Here is a 19218-nt window from a genome sequence, read left to right on the forward strand (position 1 = left end):
ATTGATCAGACGTGTAGATGCCTTACACGTATTATTATATATATATAAAGAAAGAGAGAAAACCTCAAGTGTTGCTCACAAATACTTAACAACTGCGATTGTTTCTTTTTTTTTTTAAATCAAATGGCTAGCTATCGTTTATCAATATGGTGGGACCAGCCAGTTCCATGACGAAAATTGAAATCAAACGGCATATCTGTGTGATTGTAGAAAATGTGTTTTTTCTGAAATACGATTCGTCTAAGAAAAAGGTCATAATGAGAGGTGCTTTTGGCACTCCAACTATTACTTATTACACCCACAATTAAAAATGAAAAAAAGATAAGTGAATGATTGAGAGTGGAGTGTCAGTTCCGGTTCGGTTGAACTTAGAACCATAACTATTATATTTATCTTGTTTTTGGTTCTTGTTGGGTCTGAGTATGATTCCAAAATAAATGGAACTAAAATTACCAAAAACCAAGGGTATCCATTAGTTTCAATTCTCAAGAATCGAATGTGAAAAAAAGTATTTCAAATCATTATAAAACTTCTTTCCTTTAAAAAAATTAGCATATTATTCACAAAATTATTAACTTAGTTATATTAAAGACTTCAGTAAATGATTTTTTATTTTTTTTTCAAAAATAAACATTTGTCTTATTTAAAAGTAATAAATTTTAAAAAAGATAGCTCATTTTAGGCTCCTATCGATATTTTTTTTTTATGAAAAATTGAATTTTTTTCATAGAACATGCATTAATTTTTAAATAAAAAATATCTTAAATCATCTATAGTATAAAAAAAAATGACAACATAAATTGATTCAGGTACCCATGGTACCCATTAGATAGAACTTAATGGTACTGATTCCTATTGATTCGATTCCATTTTGGACCAGACTCTAATCGATTCCAATAAAAAGAGAATCGGAACCGGGTTTTTTTTTATTATTCTATTTCAGTTAAATGGGTACCCATTGACACCCCAAGTTGAGAATAAGTAAAAGTTGGGGTTTTTCTTCTTCTTCTAGATTTCTATTGATTAGATTTTTATGATTTTATATGAGCCTAATCATAATTGTAAACATCTAATGAAATTGTTTGAGCTAGTGTTATAACGTAGATATTATAATTTGATCCAAACCTTCACAATGTTTGAAGAGTGTATTTTAATCATTAATTGGGGTGGGATAAATAATTTAAGAAAGTAGGGTGTAATAAGTAAAAGTTGGGATGGCAAAGCCACTTTAAAAAGATTTCTTAAAAACATTTTTCTCCAAATGGGTAAAAAAATCTCTTTAGGTTAAAATTCGATTTTCAAGGAAAATGTATAATTATTAATCTAATAATTGCAATATTTTTGTTGAGAGATTTATTGGGCAGATCCAACTGTTGTACTTTTATTACAAAAACTCCTTTGGAGTTCTTCTGACAACTCCATAGGAACCTAGCTTTATGAAGTTTGTTACCCAGCAAACCTTGGAGATCATATCTACATCATAAAATTCAAATTTAGGAGTGGATTTGCATCAATTTATGGCACCCAAAAATATGATCTGAAGACATTGGGTTATAAAAGAACAAAATTTTAAAAACTTTAAAATAAAATAAAAAGAATTAATTTTCACTCTTGATTTTTAATTTTTAATTTAGGGGTTCGATAATTATACATTTTCAACACTTACGATCAAGTTCAAAAAGGTTTTTTTTTCTGAATGTTTTCTTTCTATTATGAGTTTTTCCATGAAGTCTAGAAGTCTGCAGTGTTGGATTGTTAATTTGATAATGTATGTGGGCCCAAATACTCTTAGTAAGATTTAAAATCTTACTAAGTTAGTCATTCTAGTCTGATTTTATAAAGTAAGGTTTGGTCAGGTAACCAACTTGATACAGCGACGTAGTTTTTGTAATAAAATTGCAACAGTTGGGTTTGCTCGGTAAATCTCTCTCTTTTTTTTTTTTGAAAAACTATTTTCCACCTTATTTACAATACAAACTTTTCACTTTCCCATTTATTCAGTTACTCCCCTTTGACCTTGAGAAAATGGATAATTAGTAAACAAGCCCCTCTACTTTCTAAATTTGATGTTATCTTTTTGACTTTTGACTTGGTTGACAATTGGCTACACAAATACTATACTACCGTTAAAATTTTCAGAGTAAGGTTACCTCTTCATGTGTCATAGCCAATGTTATTAATCGAAAGTCAAAGGTCCAAAACTTAGGAACTATTTATAAAGAGTCCCTTTGCCAGGGTTCTTTAAGTAATTTTTCCTAAAAAATATTAAATTCGTTAATGTGACCACATATTTTTTGTGATGCTTATTGTCAACATGTGTTACCCAATTAATTGCTACTAGTCCGATCCACGATTGGTACGAAGCGAATTTAATTTGTAAAATTAATGAACCCATCGAATTTTAGTTAGGTTCTCAGTAGGTTTAGAAAATCAAAATATTAAATTCCATGAATCCAACTATTTAGTCCAACGAACTAAATAATTTTTAATCGGTTCGATGGACCAAACCAATTTATTATATTTTTTTTATTGTTTATATTTAAATTTTGAATTATTCTCTTTTTTTTTTTTTTTAACTTAGACCATTTTAACATTATAATTGTACTTATAGCTTTTATACTTAAATAATATATATGAACTCACGAATCAAGAAACGAATTATCTCTACCTACCCTTACGAATCGGGCTCATTCTAATGTGGCGAACCACGAACCTTGAACCTAAATTCGAATCGAGCGACTTGACATACCATGTAACATTTTGTGTTTAATAGACAGTATTTCATATTTTTATCTGTCACTTTTGTAGTTTTGCTTCACTATTGCTTAGCCAACTAATCCCGACCGTTAATAAATGTATTTAAGGATGTTTTTATAATTTAAGAAAATATAAAGTAATGTGGATTTGCCTCAATAATACTCACCCTTCTCTCTTCTCATTCTACTCTACTATTAAAATTACAAAACTTTACTACTAAAAAAAAATTACAAAATTAATCTTAATTTTTGCTAATTTATGTTTAAATATAAATTTATAAATATTTAAAAAATAATTTTTGTTGTAAAATAAATTATAATTTGATAACTGCCCAACTCAGACAATTTTACTCAACAGCTCAACTCAGTGATGAGTTAATCCCTTTGAGTTTTTTGGGTCAAGTCAGCTCAAAATCTATTCAATTCGACTCAACCGACTCAACTAATTTTAAAGCTATGCTTTAAAATTGAGAAATTCTATTGCCACACCAATTTTTACTTACAATACATCAATCCTTTTGTTTACTATTTACATATAGATCAGTGTGTTATAAGTAAAAGTTGGTGTGCTAATAACAGCTCTCGTATAAATTTTAAACAAGAATATATTGCCAACCTTACCAATCATTTATAACGGATATATGATGTACCTACTGATCAATCAGTTTTATCTGTTGCATCACATTCTATGTGGTGGGCCACATGATGAGAGTGGTAATCCAAGGTGGGCCCCCACATATCATATACTTATATCACATTAAATCCTCGAAAGCTAAATATAACCATGGCTTAAGATTAAATCCTCAGTGATCCTTAACAATATTTGTGGGCCTTACATCAAATCAAGTTTGATGGACAGTGATAAGGATTGGAGTACATAAAGTTACAATAGTACACACCACATATTATAGATCAAGGTTTTTGTGGATGACTGATGACATAGTATCCATAAAGTCTAATAAAATTGTGGGCGTGCCACGTCAGCAACCCCACAAATCGTACCAAGATATATGTATATATAGAGAGAGAGTTTGAGGTTTGTAGAGTGTAAGAAACCATTAATAGAGATTAATCCCAATCGCAATCCCAATCATCTCAAGCCTAATCTCGATGACGAAGTTATCTCCAAAAATAGCAGAAGTTCCGCTAAATATAGCGGAGATGTTAGTAGTAGTGAGAGAATACGATGAGGAGAGAGACAAAGAAGCTGTGGAAGAAGTTGAAAGGCAGTGCGAAGTCGGGTCAAGTGGTAAACCTTCGCTCTTAACGGATCTTATGGGCGACCCGATTTGTCGAGTCCGTCACTCTCCCTCGTACATCATGCTGGTACAATAGTAAACCTCAAATTTTTTTTATTTTAATTTTAATTATAGAACAAACAAATAAATAACTAACGTGCACCTGAGCTCATTTTAGTGAGTTTCTTTGGGAAAAACTAACGTGCGCCGAATTACAGTTTTTTAAAAACTTTTCAGTTTCTTGGCAGGTTGCAGAGTATGGAGAAGAGAAAGAGATTGTTGGGATGATAAGGGGATGTATAAAAACTGTGACAAAAGGGAAGAAACCCATGAGTGTTTTTCCAATCTATGTGAAGGTTGCTTACATTTTGGGGTTAAGGGTCTTGCCTGATTACAGGTTTGTTTATTAAATCTCATTCTCTTCTACGTTTCTGTTGTTGGGTTTTTTTTTTTAATATTCAGAAACACGTAAGAAACACTTGTAAAAATGTAACTTTTGTTCTCTTTTGAGACAATTCGAGCTGAAATCTATCAAAAAAGAAGGTTTTTTTAAATGGGGTTTGTAGTTTTTGCAACTGTTTCTTTTGTTCTTCTTCCGTTATTTCTCCAGATTCTTTTTGCCTTCTCTCAGCTTTATTTCAGTTTAGTAAATGTCGGTTTTTCTTCTAATTGGCCGTAATTCCCTGAAAAAGTAAATGGAGATAAAGCTCTCTCTCTAAGATACCATCTTTTTCTCGTTCAATAACATTTGAAGTGCTGAATATAACGATAAGATAGATTCGACCATAAAGAAAGGATATTGTTCGTCATATCGAGAAAAGTTCAACAAATAGGTGTATGCGCACGTTAGAATAATTCACTTCTATAAGCTAACATGCACCAAATGCGTAAACTTCACACTAACGTTACAGAATTTGTTCTCAGGAGGTTAGGTCTCGGTACGAAGCTGGTAGCCAAGCTAGAAGACTGGTGTAAGCAGAAAGGTGCGGAGTACGCATATATGGCTACAGACTGCGCAAACGAGCCCTCCATCAACCTCTTTACGCTAAAATGCGCATTTGCTAAACTTCGCACACTTACAATCCTGGTCCACCCAGTACACGCTCATTACAAGCCTTTAAGCTCCGGAGTCGAAGTAATACGACTCGCCCCACAACTCGCTGAGTCAATCTACCGCCGACTCTTTGCCAACTCAGAGTTCTTCACAAAGGACATAGATGTCATTTTGTCAAATAAACTCAACTTGGGTACTTTCATGGCTTTGCCCAAAAAATCCCTCTCTTTGTGGGACCCACAAAAGGGTGATCCCCCAACGAACTTTGCTATCTTGAGCATATGGAACACTAAAGAAGTGTTTAAGCTTCAAGTTAAGGGTGTCTCAGCGCTAAAATACGCCTGTTGCGTAGGAAGTCGAGTATTGGATGTTTGGATGCCTTGGCTTAGGATACCTTCGATACCAGACGTGTTTAGGCCCTTTGGCGTGTATTTCTTGTACGGTTTACACATGGAAGGAAAGGGTGCTTCGCGCCTTATGAAGAGTCTGTGCGCCTTCGCTCATAATATGGCGAGAGATGATGTTGGTTGTGGGGCTGTGGTGACTGAGGTGGGTAGGTGGGACCCAGTTAGAGAGGCAATCCCACATTGGAGAAGGTTTTCATGGGCTGAGGATGTGTGGTGTATGAAGAAGCTTACAACTGCGATGCAGGAAGATGAGGAAAAAGCTGGGGTCACTGATTGGATCAGATCAGGACCGTCGGGTCCAGTGGTTTTTGTTGATCCTCGTGATTTTTGATGTAAAATGGAGATGAACTCATTTCAAATGTTGTTTTACACAAAAACAAAAACCAAAAAAAGTGTTTAGCATACTTCTTTGATCAAAGGATTTTAATCGTGACTGTTCATCTTATAATATCCAATCGAGTTTTTAATTAATCCATCTCGGTATGTTTTCAAGTTGATTTATTCGGGTTAAGATCGAGTCTACTTGCAATTCAATCAAATCAAGTTGGCTAAACGTGTTTTAAAACAATAGATAGAAACAATAAAAATAATGCTGAAGTGACCTCAAGATTGTACCTTACATCACATATCCTGAAATGAAAGTGTACACGAATCATAGATGCTTTTTATTGAGTTGCGAGTGAAAAAGTATATGTAATTTCTATACACTTTTAAGTCAAGATGTGTGATATGAGGTACAATATTGAAGTCACTCCATCACAACTCAGCAATATAAATCATAAGAATTGATTTGAAGTCTTATGTCGGGAGACAACAACAAAAGTTATTACTCCAACTTAACTTGAAGGGAGAAAAAAGGTTTACGTCACAATCTCTATATTTTGAATAAGATCTTGACAAAGAAATACATGGGATAAGTAGACAATGATGATAATGTTTCGAGTATCTTGGTATAAATTTAGGTTGAATTATTTAACTCAATTAAATATGGGTCAACATCAAGACTCATGAAAATTGCCCGTGCAAAATAAATAACTCGATCATTACAATACAACATGCAATAGTCAAGTTAGGGTTAGAGGTTTTAGAATGGACTAATTTTTTGTGAGGATGGTCTCTGTAGTGAAGAAATTATTCTTACCAAAAGTCAACTCATTCTGAAACTTCTAACCCTAATTTACAAGTTGAAGAATTGTGGACTGTCAAATTTTTAAAAATCACTTTGATGAGGTTAGAAGTTTCAGAATGGGTTGATATTTGGTGAGGACGATCTCCTCATCATAGAGAACGAGATCATCCTCACAAAAAATCAGCCCATTCTGAAACCTCTAACCCAGACATTGAAAAAAAATGTTTGGCTCTCTTGAGAGTCTCTGAACGCCACCCTATATATATATATAGAGAGAGAGAGAGAGAGAGAGAGAGAGAGGGAGAGAGAGAGAGTTTGCTTATGTGTACAGTATAGGCATCCTATTTGGTATTAAAAGGGTAAAAGATGAAATATAATAAAATTAAAGAGGGTATTATTAAAAAGGAGAGGAAAGATAATAAAATTGTGTAGACCTCACTTCTTTTTTTCAATTTTTATATTATATAAAATTATAACAGAATGGGGTCAACCATTGTGTTTTATTATATAGATATTATTTGAATATCCATTAATAAGATACATATAAATCTCAACCGTACAATTTTATAATTTAATGATCCAAATTATGTGTTTTTTCTAATTACAATGTTTCTTGAGCCATTCGATCCTAACATTACAAAACCTTATCCCAAATATTTGGGATGGACTAATAAATTCTGACGTATTACAATAATTTGATAAATAATTGACTAAGGTCAAATCAATCCCAAGACTTTATTAAAATGGATGGTTGTGATCTACTTGATTTTTCACTTAGCATGAAAGGTTCCAAAGCTAGATCCCATATGCAAAATTACCAAATTACCCTCAAATGTCCCTCCAAATTTGATGAAACTGATGGTTATCTAATAAAGGAATTTAGCTAAAAACTAGCTGAATCAAAGTTTCCCCTTTTTTTTTCTTCTTAAATACCTCCAAGTGGCACTCACTTATTAGCCACCTTAATATTAACGATAATGATAAGTTCAGGCAAATCTTTTTATATAGTCAGCTATTTTTAAAACGAATTATTAGAAAAATATTCTATTTAGTATTCCGGTTCTAAACAAAGTTGTTCTGTTCATATCACTCTCACCCATGTGTTGGAAGCTAGGGTATGGACCACTTGTACCAACACCAGATTTAAAAATTCTCGAGATTGTCCACGTGTCATTATCTTATTTAGTCCACACCTAGAAAGGACGAAAAGTCTCCAATCCTTTCGGCCAAGCGAACAATAAAAGTAACATAAAAAAGATAAATAGTTTTATTTGATAGCCACGTGTTACCTATGAGTCGCACTGCCGCACACCACACCACACCATTTCTCTTTCTTTCTCTTTTTCACGTTCAGCCTTAGTTTTAAAACTCGTTGAGTTGACTCGAATATTAAATGAGTTAAATCTATTCAATTTGATTTTGAGGTGATTCAGTCCCAAAACTCGATGGAACTAGCTTGTCGGTCTACACATGATTTTGAAAAAAAAATGATCACTTTGCCACCAAATTAAGTGCCTATCTTATTATTGAAGTTTGAAGATCGAAATATGAATTGATATCTGTGCCAAGATGCCATGCGTATTGAACAACATCACCTAATTGATTAGGTGGGGAGACCCCACATTTCTATCAGTTCACATGGATGGAAGGATATCTCAAATTTACAAAATCACTCATTTTATAATGATATTGGGATACATTCAATACACGTGGAAAAATAGGAATATCGGGTAGTGAACAAAAGTAGGTTTTTAAATCTTTGATTTCACTTGGAGTCAAGATTCAAAAACTGGAATAAACATATGTTTACACGATCCTACCACCTTATCAAATGCTTTTCATTTAATCCATTTTAGATGGTCACACATCTTTTCGGCTCTAGAATGTAAAATAAGAGCACTGCCCTGGATTTTATTCACAGAAATGTTTACTATATGGTGATTTTTTTTTTTTTTCATATAATATTCTACTTGATATTTGAAAAGAAAGTTTAGGGATTCAGTTAAGTTTTTCTGTTTGAATAAGTCCTAGTCTTTAAGATACTTGTTTAGTGTTTCCTAATTTTTCTAGTTGCACTCATCACGTTGAGTAGTTGGAAATGTGAGCTAATTTTTCTCATTCTGTTAAGATTGTAAAAGGCTATTTATAAGCCTAAGATTGTTCAATAAGAGGTAAGTCATTCCCAGAATTGCTGATTACTCTTCATCTTGTATTTTGATTCTTAACAATATCATGGGTGCATAGGATCCAGACTCTTTTGCAAATGCATGGTAATAATTCTAGAAATTCGCAAGTGTCAGTTAGCTTAGTTGGCAAAGTCTTTGTGTGGTGATACCTGTTGGGTTTGGTGATATAAAATCATCTTTCTTTTATTTCTAAGGGTTGATAGGCTTTTCTACTTATGTGAGGTACTTTCCTTGTCATTAATTTGTGGGAAACAAAAGAGGGTCCTTAGATGGTTGTTATTGTCCATAAAAGGGGATTTCTTTAAAATGAGATTTTCTCTTTGTAAAGAAGGTGAGAAAACATTGACTCTCTATGTGAGTATTTTTCTTTTCTTGTAAAGTCTAGATGTTCAAGATTTTTTTGGGTGATCTACATATTGTTATTGCGGGTTTGTGACAATAGGAGTGAGATCGATTTCTCGTTGGGTTTTTTTACAATAGTTGAGTGTAGAGATTTGATGGGTTTCACCGGAGAGTTAGATGTAAGTATAAACCTCAATTCTTGTAATTTCTTCCTTGAATAGTGAATTTTCACTTGTCGACTTGCTCATGGACGTAATCTCATTGTGGGTGAACCATATGTATATTTTGTGTTGTGGTTGTATCTCTATTTTCTTTGTTATTACTTGCATTTGCTTCGCAAGATATTTTGAGGTTTGTTGTTGGAATTAGTGGCTTTGGTATTAGAAGGGATTAATTTCAATAATCAGGTTTCTGTGTATGACTTAGGATCTAGGCACAACAATACCAGAGACCTAGGTTCAAATCCCGCCTGTTGCCGAGTTACTAAACTCATCAAAAATATGCTTAATGATAAAAAAAATTCTAAAAATTACAAGGAAACAAAAGAACTAAAAAAATTTTATGCAAAAAATGCGATTTTACTAGACATTTGTCCCACCAACCTACAAGTGAGCCTATGTGGAAATATTCAATAGTTCTGCTTGGAAACAACATATTTTGAATGAAAACAAAAATAAATAAGTAATGAATATGAAATTTCATATAATAAGTAATCATTAATTGATCCATAAAAAAATATCATTCATTTATCCATAAAATAAAATCATTAATCTATGTGCTCAACTCAAATAGATGCTTATCATAAGCCTCATTTCTCACTATGAGTAATTTCCACCCATAACCGAACCAAATTGATCAGTTATCCATTTTCTTAACCTGGAATCGAACTACAACTTATTCCAAACCAACCCAAAGTCATCGATTTGGTTTAGTTCAGTTCTCGGTTTGAACTGGACCAAGTTGCACCCCTAATACTCGCCTTTTCTTTTTGAGATTTATGACAATTCTTTACTTTTTTTTATTTATGAATTTTAATTATTTCTAATTAAATAATAATAATTTTAATTATTAAAAATCAGATTTCTTGTATATATAAATACCCCACCCCATATTCTTTGTCAATTTCCACTTCAACCAAGTACTCCAAATACCATGACTAGCAACCTTTCACAATTATGATCTGATGTCTAGAGACAAGAATAAACTGTATTTTCTTCAATGTTATTATTTCAAATAGATTGAAGTTTAAAATGTGGCATTTAAATCATTAAAGGATACTTCATTGATATGTGTGTGTTAGGTGAGGCCGTGACCTTTGTTCATTGAACTTCTCTCTTGTTTCATAACTTTTTTTTTTTTTCTTTTTTAGGATGATTTGTGTGTTAAAATGCCATACCTTTGTTATTTGTTGATTTCTTAGTGGACTTTGGAAATTAGTTTCATGGCCACACAAATAGGATCGACTAAACCTAAATGATAGGATTGAAAAGACCCAAATGGCCTCTTCCACTCAATTAGAGACTTAAAAATGGAAAGACTATATTTTCCACATTTGAACTTTGTCTTCTGCACTACTTAGTATGCCTCCAAGGATACTTGTCTCTTTGGTGGTGAACCACTCTTAATGGGTCACTGATTTATATGTGGATACACATCTACGGTCCTTTTTCTTGATTGACACACACCCCTTTCTCAGCTTTTCACATGGATCTTTAAACGACCACCTTCAATGGATGTGGAAAAGTTTCTCTTTGGGAAGCTTACGAGTGGAAAGACAAGTTCTCAAATTTCAAAAAAAAAAAAAATATATGATCCAATCTTTAATTTCTATAGAATCCATGATCTAAATTAGAATTGGTTTCTCTTCGTCTCATGAACAGGGGAAATGTGAAAATACTTCAGTAATCAAGTCAGTCGAAAACTTGCCAGAATTTAGATTTAAGATTAAGAGAATCGTATATCTTTGCCTTGAAACAAATCTATGTTTATAGAATTAATTTAGAATACTTGATATAAGAGGATAAGTGATGTATGCATATTTATGTGACATGGCAAGCGTCATCATGACCATAGGCATGTCTGATGACGCTTGCCTTGCTTAAGTTACCTACCTTGGTAGGTTAAATAGGAACAGTGTCTATGTGGCACGCTTCAATTGGAGTTTTAAACACCCCAGACTCTTAACCAAGCCGTGCGCACATCTCAAAATGTATATTCTCTTATCCAAAAGCGCCACATAGACACCGTAATGGATCGCGACTCTAATTTTATACAATTTTCTATATGTTAGGTCAAGTTAACCACTATTGCTAGTATGCGTGTGTGGAATTATGACTTGTCCAGTTTTCATGGGATAGTCCCGTCTCGACTGGGCTCTTTCTTTGCTCATTGGTTTGATGCACTCTTGAGATTTGCATCCTCTCCTTAGAGAATTTAGTCTCAAGGGAGCAAAGGCACATCTGTGTGTTGCCTTAGTCGATGTTACCGTCATGTTACATGAAGAGTCTTCCATTAGAGAGGTTTTTCTTTGAAGAAGAACGTTAAAAGAAAAATAAAAGCAATTAGATACAACTTGATAAAAATACATACAAAATATAGTATAATTGTTATGTAATAAAAACATATACATCATTTGTATATTTTCAAACGCGAATGGAATGTTATATGGTTGATCCAAAATCGATCCAATAAGTTGTGAAATTGGGTCCTCGTTGGAACTCCAAAACCTTAATATGGACCTGGGGTGATTCAAATGTAATGGATCATGTTCTGGATCTGATTCGATCCATGGCCCTATATTTACCATAACAGCTACTGCATATGTAGCTGGCTTAGCCCATGGACTTTTAAACTGTATTTCCACATTACTCCATTAATTAGCCCAATAAATCATTCCTGGGCTTAATTATTGGGTTGGGATTTCCTCTCGCGAAATTTGAAGGCCCAACCACTCCGGATCATTGTCATAATGCATTTGATTACTTATGCAATCAATTACTTCGTAAATATAAAAATAGATTATTTCAAAATTTTAAAATAATAAAGATTAATCTAACTTTAGAGAGCTTCTATTGGCATCCCTACTTTAACTTATTTCACCCTAATTAAAAATAAACAATATAACTAAATGGTTGAGAGTAAGTAAAGTTGGGAGCCAATAGAAGTTCAATCGTTTTCTTTCTATTAGATTTCTATTTTTTAGATTTTAGGATTTTATATGAAATTGTTTGATCGCATGTTGTAATGTTGAGATTATAATTTGAGCCAAATCTTTCTAACGTTTGAAGTGTGTTTTAATTTTTAATTGGGGTGTGGTAACTGATTTAAGAAATTTGAGCGTAGTGAGATAAAGTTGGGGGTGCCAATAGCAGCTCTCCAACTTCAATAGTTTCTTAAACTTTTTTCAGAAAAATACTTCTATCAAAATTATTTTCAACATAACCAATTCCAACAAACATTATCACTTCTAACATAATGATTGAGACAAACAACCCCCAACATTTCTTCTCACAAGCAAAATTAACAAAGAAGATTGTTTTTTCTAATCTAATAAAATAAGACTTACAGAAGACAAATGTTACAATAACCACCAAATACATCAAAGGCACCAAAGCAGCTAATTACATCTCTCTCTCTGCAGCTAAACCCTTTTTGGCTTACATGCATACATCATACATACATCAGCTTGAACAAACCCCCCCCAACCCATCCTTGTTATTTTACACTTTTAAGCTTTTAATACAAAATACTTAAGAAATAGAATGCCTTCTGTGCCTTGAAGAAGACCCAGAAGACTTGACCCTCCCAGGATTCATTGAAGTTGGGCTAAGAGAACTCCCAGAAGTCTCTGAGCTCCTATTCTCTCCATTATGTCCCTTCGCCCCAACCCACAACTTATCGAAGATCCTCCTTGAACGTGATCGCAATAATAACACACTACTACCACCTTTACTTTTACTGCTCTTTTTGTTTTTCTTTTTACCTTTTTTTTGACAATCCTCGTCGTTAACCTTCAAATTACTCATTTGTTTATTGAGAGATTTGTAGTCTTCAGGGACGGTTTTCTCCCAATCTTCTGTGTTAGTAGTTGAACGAGAACTATCACAAGAGATGTTTACAGGGGCATTTACAGCATTGGCAGCACCTGCCCTGACCTGCTCAAAGAAGAGAACTTGGACAACCACTCGGAGTGGGAGCCGCTCGTTTTGTGCCGCATGCATGCATGCTTCCATCGTCAACTTCTTGACATCCATTAGTGCACATATATTCTTTTTCTCGATTTTTGTTAAATTTGGATGCTCCTGCAAATTTAATAACATTTAAGCTCCCTTATATAGTACTATATAGTTAGCTCTGGTGTATCGTCCTTAGGGATTAAGGGGGTAAAAGCAAAAAAAAAAAAAGTTTAGGTATTATTGAAATTTTGTCAGGTTAAAGTTTAAAAGGATGAAAAATTATGAAGTTGATTAAAGAGATAATATAGTTAGAGGGGTTGAAGAGGAAAGGTAATAAAGTGTGTTTATTATATAGATAAAATAAAGAAATTTATCATAAACTCATGGTTTTATATTTTATAGGCCAAGTCCAATAATATACATAGCTTTTCTCACATCTGCATAATCTCACAAGATAAACAAGTTAAATGGTTTATCCCATCCAAGACAAGTTTAACTCGTCCGAGACCAGTAGGTCTTGTCCATGGCCTAGACGAGATGTCAAACCAAGATTTGAAACCATGGATAAACAACATACAAACATAATGGAATGATTTGAGTTAAATATAAACTCAGGCTATGTTAGGCCGCAGAGGTGTTCTAGAGGGTGTCAATCAACCACAGTTTAACACCACTCATGTGCTAAGAGAGCTATGTGGTGGTCAGATGTATCAATGCTTTCATGCAAGCATATAGATGTCTGCTCTAAACAGTCAAACTTCCATAACAATAAAATAACATAACATAAGTGATGCACTTGTCATAACACATACCTTCAAGTAAATGTCAATGGCCGTGTACAACCCATCATGAATTGGTCGAGCTGATTCGGGAATTATTTGCGAAAGATCCAAAAAGCTGGATAAAGGAAGATTCGAATCGTGGGCAATCTCAGCAAGATACCCATCAATCAACTTGCCTACCTTAAGCCATGGCCCACGCCCTAAAACAAAATCATCGGTACTCTTGTTTTTCTCAACATAGTCAAGATCCTTGGTGCGTTGAATCACAAATTGATTCACAAGGCTTAGCACCAATGCAGAATCATAAACAGTAGGCTCATCTGATCTCACAGGAATCAGTAAATCTTTTACACAAGCTTCATCCAACTGAAAACTAATCCTCTTCACCAACTCTTCCCTTGGAACATCACCAACTCCAACCAAGATCGAAACCTTTAATAATTTCAGAAGGAAACTAGAAGAACAGCCGAAACCCTTTGGTGGCAACAACCAGATTATTGTTTCCACTAAAACTTTCTTATGTTTGATATCGTCAGTAGAACCCAAGGCATCAATGGGGTTTGGAAACCACCTGTTAGCGTAAGCCTCAAGAGCCTCTCCTATCACATCACCCGACATTCGACCTTTAGCTTTGATGGCAAACATCACTCTCTTATAAATATCAATCTCCAACTCACATATATCTTCAACCCACCAATCCTTTGGAACGGATTGGATTTTCTGTTGGAATCTCACAGCATTCTCAATGATTTGATCTGTGGTGGTTAATTTCTTGTTATAAGTGTACGACCAGTTTATATTTGATGGCTCGACAGAGGTTTTCGAAGCAATAGAATCTATGCATCTTCCAACCACCTTTAGATCCTCTGACCAAGGTAGAAGAGACTTTGTGGTCTGAAGAACAATTATAGAATCTTTCCAGCTTCGGAAAATACTAGAATTTAGAAAAACCTCAATTTTATAAATTAGGTTTCCATGATCAACATCCTCAGTCATCTCGAGGTATTGTGCTGCACATCGAGCAGCAACAACATTGTAAGCATTGAGGGTGACAGTCATACCATAGCAGAACTTAGCACATATCTCAAAGGCTTTTGGTCCGCCTGGAAAACCAAGCATGTGAACTTCATCGGTGTTGTCCTCCTTGGCTTTCAAAACCAGCTTTTGTAAGTGGTTGCTCTTGGACAGGAGAGGAAACTGCAATGACAGGTCGCATGGTTCAACAGTTTAAGTTACATACATAGGTTTGAAGATAAGAACATGTTATGAAATCAATCAATATTCATAAATAAGAGTGGGTTTTGTTAACATGCAAGAAGCTGTGATTATGTAGTGGTGTAGTTGTTTGCACGAGATTTAGATAAAAAGGATCTTCTCAACATAATAGTACAAAGATCGAATGGTTTATTTGGAACGTTTGGAGAGGGTGGAATCCACGACCCCCATTTTAAATACTAGAAAAATAGAAAATAAAATCTATCCGAGTTAGAAGCAGGAAGTACAGTATACTCCTTTTGCAGCTTCAGGGTATTTTCAGTAGGAAAAAAAAAAACTTTTCACGTCGTTTTTAGTAGGAAAATAAAGTTTGGAGGTGTATTTAATGCATCTTATAGGGGTACAAGTTAACAAACCCATGAGTGATAGGAACAGCCTTGACACAAAGCAGGTCCTACGTTCCACGAGAATAGTAACAATTATGCTTTCTGGTTGGGTCTCAGCTAACGTTCAGCTAGTTAATGACCCTATCCTAGTTTTCTTGCGTCAATCACAAAATGAATTAGAGGGACAAAAACGATAATAAAAAATAACCCTGATCAAAGTTTTTTGGTGGTCGGCTTTTGCAAATCAGATTCAAATTACATTCATCATTCCCTAATCAGATGAAAACCAGAAATAATGTGTTAATGATGGATGGGTTCAAAATTAAATGGTGCAACAAAAAATTGGCATAAAAAAAGTGGATGAGACAAAAAGTCATTTGGCCAAGTTTGAAAACACCACTCATTTGCAAATGCTGCAATTTATGATGGCAAAGTGCACATTATCCAAATCATGCATGTAAAAAATGGAAGCAGTTGACACCAACTCAAAATCATGCAAGCTGATTATTTATTATATTTTTTCATTTCAGAAAAACAGATTTTGTATTCTTTAGAAGAGCTATTAAAACAAGAATCATACCTTATGTAGATAAAATTTCACTTCTTCAATATGTATGACAACATCTGTTGCAAGATCAGATGCCACGTACCTATATGAGTAGAGATAAATTATGTCAAGCATATAGTGGTAGACAATTTCACTTGACAAAGGAAACAGAAAAAAGTTGGGGTGCACAACATAAACTGAAAATTTTACATTGCAAAGAAGGAAATCACGGGTAAATAGAATTGACATCCTTGTTTCTGCAATTAATTGCATATGCTTCATTTGTAGATGGATAACATGTTCTTATGCAAAAATTAAACATGGTTCTGGGGTTCAATGCTGCAAGTTAAGAAAGCATCCTCTTAATGGAAGACAAAAAGGTCTTCTAGCACTAAATGCACGACGGATACCAATACAATGCAATCTCTACCCTAGAAGACACTTGCCAGGTACATATGGTGCTTTTAAAAGTAAAAAAAACGAAACACTCCTCGATGACAAGTGGAGTCATTTTCTGTTGCACACAAACAATTACCCATTTAGTGAATTCAGCCGTAGTGAAATATCAACAACCTATAACCAACAAAAAATTCACCTCGGCGCTCATCAACGTTTAAAGGAAAACCCAAACCCAGGCCCAAATTTAGAACAGTTCTCACTGTGAAAAAAGTGAAGCAGCAACAAGAACAAAAAATGCACACAGAACACAAGGATTTATGTGGTTCAACAGTGTACCTATGTTCCAAACACACTATATTCCTTTAAGTTTACAGCCCTAGAGATCTCTAGAAAACCGAGAGCAGAGAAGGAAAAAAAAAAAAAAACGTTTCTTTCACCCAAAACAGAAAACCCTAGACAACTTTCCCAAAAGTATACATATATACCTCAAAAATATTCTCCTAGGGGGTGCTGCCCCCAACCCCGTGGGTCCACCCCGCTTCTGAAAAGACCCCCTTTGATTTTGACTCTTGAAGACTAAGCCCTAACAAAGAATGCAAGGCATCATACCTAACACTCGTCCCTCGTCCCGAAACATCGAACACCTTTGAATTTCTATAAAGAAAGAAGCTTGACAATTCTAATAATACCCATACACAGATCACCCATAAAATGTCTTTAAATGGGTCTCACACGTAACTGTTTTCCAATGTAAACCAACTCAACTGGATGATTATGGGTTTGGGGTATTTTCTTAAATCACCACAAAGAATGTGACGAATCAAATCCTTATGAGTTCTAGCCCAAAACCTTGAAATGAGGATCAGATATTATAACTATTCCTTAATAAGCAAAAAATGTTTGAGGTTATGGAAGGTGTTTGATCTCTATGATTCAAACAAAAATTTATATCCTGCTTTAACATGACATTACAGATCCAAGGCCCCACCAGAGCATCAATCCAGTCAGTCATACAATTGGACCAAAAAGTCAACACTACAGATGGTTACAGCTCAACATTTTGACCAGGTTCTCAGATGGGTTTAATCAAATTCACAGATTTACTTCCTAATATGTTAATCACCCTCTCTTAGGTACCCAAAGTTTAGATCTTGACGTTAATTTCTCCAAAATAATTCTAAATACTACATATTTTCTCTAACAAACTCAGAGAACCAACAAAAAATTAAAAGAATAAAAACAAACAGGTACATTAAAAGCCAAAAAACATGATTTTTGTTTTTGTTCACTGTAGTAAAAATTTAACAATAACAGCTAGCAAAACAGGGGGAAATTAAAGATTTGTTTGTTTTACCATTTTTAAACACGAAAGGTAATTTTTTGCTCAATAATAACTCTTAAAAATCGAGTCTTTGGTGCAAAAATGGCAATCCAATGTTCCAAACAGACTCTAGAACAACAAACAAAAAACACACAAACAAACAAACAAACATAGAGGAAACTTACCTACCAAGCCAAGGACATATATATAGAGAGAGAAATCTGACCTGATACAATTGCCATCAGCTTGAAACGCATCAGGCTTCGAACCCAACTTCATAAACTTCATCTCCAACAACCCAAAACCCAAAAAACCACAACAAACACTAGGAGAAGAACCGCTTTTCAACCTCCAAAACCGCTTTCTTTCTTTCTCTTTGAGAACTCTCAAGCCTTCAAAACGATCCAACGACAACACTCATCAGTTCTACCCATCAATCGCGCCGTCCTGATTGCCCCTCTTTTAATACTAGTGTGACAGATAAATTTACAAAACCGCCTGACCATCCTTAATAAAACCACACTGAAAAAAGCAGTTTTCGCCAAAACCGGTTTTGCCTCAGATAACGAGGCTCTGATACATTTGTCTTAGTGCGATGGATAATCTCTGCTCTGTACCTCCCTTAGTTTCTGAGATTTCCACGATGATGACGACCACCACCTCTCTCTCTCTCTCTCTCTCTTCTCTGTATTTGTCTTTAATTCTCGCCGCCTTTGCTTTAAATCTCTTGATCTGAGAAGATCTCTTGTAGTAATTCTCGAGATCTCTTCTTCCTTCTCTCTCTATCTCTAACTCTATCTTCGTTTGCTCAGAGAGTCTCAGAAACACTCTTTCTCTCTCTTCTCTCTCTCTCTCTTCTGTGCGATTTGCAGAAAAAAGAAAAGGAGAGAGAGAGAGTCTGTGTGTGTGTGTGTGAATTACTGTATACAGAGTAGGGGACTGTATACAGAGAGTGCCAGAGATCTTTAAGGAGTTTTATGCCGTTAAAGCACGCCACGTACCTTAAATGACGATAATAACCCTAGTATAGATTCCTATTGTCCAAGATATCCCATCCCTTGTCTATTTAATTCCGCCCATGTGTTCTGTGCTCTCGTGTTTGACTGACTCGTCTTATTTCTTTAATTTTTAATTTTGACTTTTTTACTCTTCTTGGGGAAGTTTATAGTGTTTCTCCAACTACACAGGTTGATGGAGTTGACCCTCATCAACTGTTAATTTTTTGGACTCAAGTCATCTGACCATTGATTTGAATAATCATCCCTTTTAATACTCTTCCAT

The 19218-nt window shown here is 34.5% G+C and overlaps 2 protein-coding genes across 3 annotated transcripts; one reads left to right on the forward strand and one right to left on the reverse strand.

Annotated features, from left to right (window-relative positions):
• The first annotated feature begins 3795 nt into the window (after positions 1–3795).
• LOC147392731 (putative N-acetyltransferase HLS1) lies at positions 3796–5903 on the forward strand. Its single transcript, XM_086456407.1, has 3 exons — positions 3796–4082; positions 4243–4391; positions 4919–5903. The coding sequence occupies exons 1-3, from the start codon at positions 3867–3869 to the stop codon at positions 5784–5786; spliced, it is 1233 nt and encodes a 410-aa protein (XP_086312533.1). The 5' UTR covers positions 3796–3866; the 3' UTR covers positions 5787–5903.
• A 6728-nt stretch (positions 5904–12631) lies between these two features.
• On the reverse strand, positions 12632–18882 carry ENP (Phototropic-responsive NPH3 family protein). Of its 2 annotated transcripts, none has more exons than XM_086455897.1 (4): positions 18164–18882; positions 16251–16320; positions 14100–15266; positions 12632–13413 (listed from the first exon to the last, which is right to left on the reverse strand). In XM_086455897.1, the coding sequence occupies exons 1-4, from the start codon at positions 18223–18225 to the stop codon at positions 12862–12864; spliced, it is 1851 nt and encodes a 616-aa protein (XP_086312023.1). In that variant the 5' UTR covers positions 18226–18882; the 3' UTR covers positions 12632–12861. The 2 variants fall into 2 exon arrangements, with proteins under 2 accessions (XP_086312023.1, XP_086312024.1); XM_086455898.1 differs by lacking the exon at positions 18164–18882 and adding an exon at positions 16428–16786.
• Between the last annotated feature and the right edge of the window lie 336 nt (positions 18883–19218).

Source organism: Akebia trifoliata, chromosome 10 (assembly GCF_017979445.1).
Source record: "Akebia trifoliata isolate Shusen 1 chromosome 10, ASM1797944v1, whole genome shotgun sequence".
Lineage (NCBI taxonomy): Eukaryota > Viridiplantae > Streptophyta > Magnoliopsida > Ranunculales > Lardizabalaceae > Akebia > Akebia trifoliata.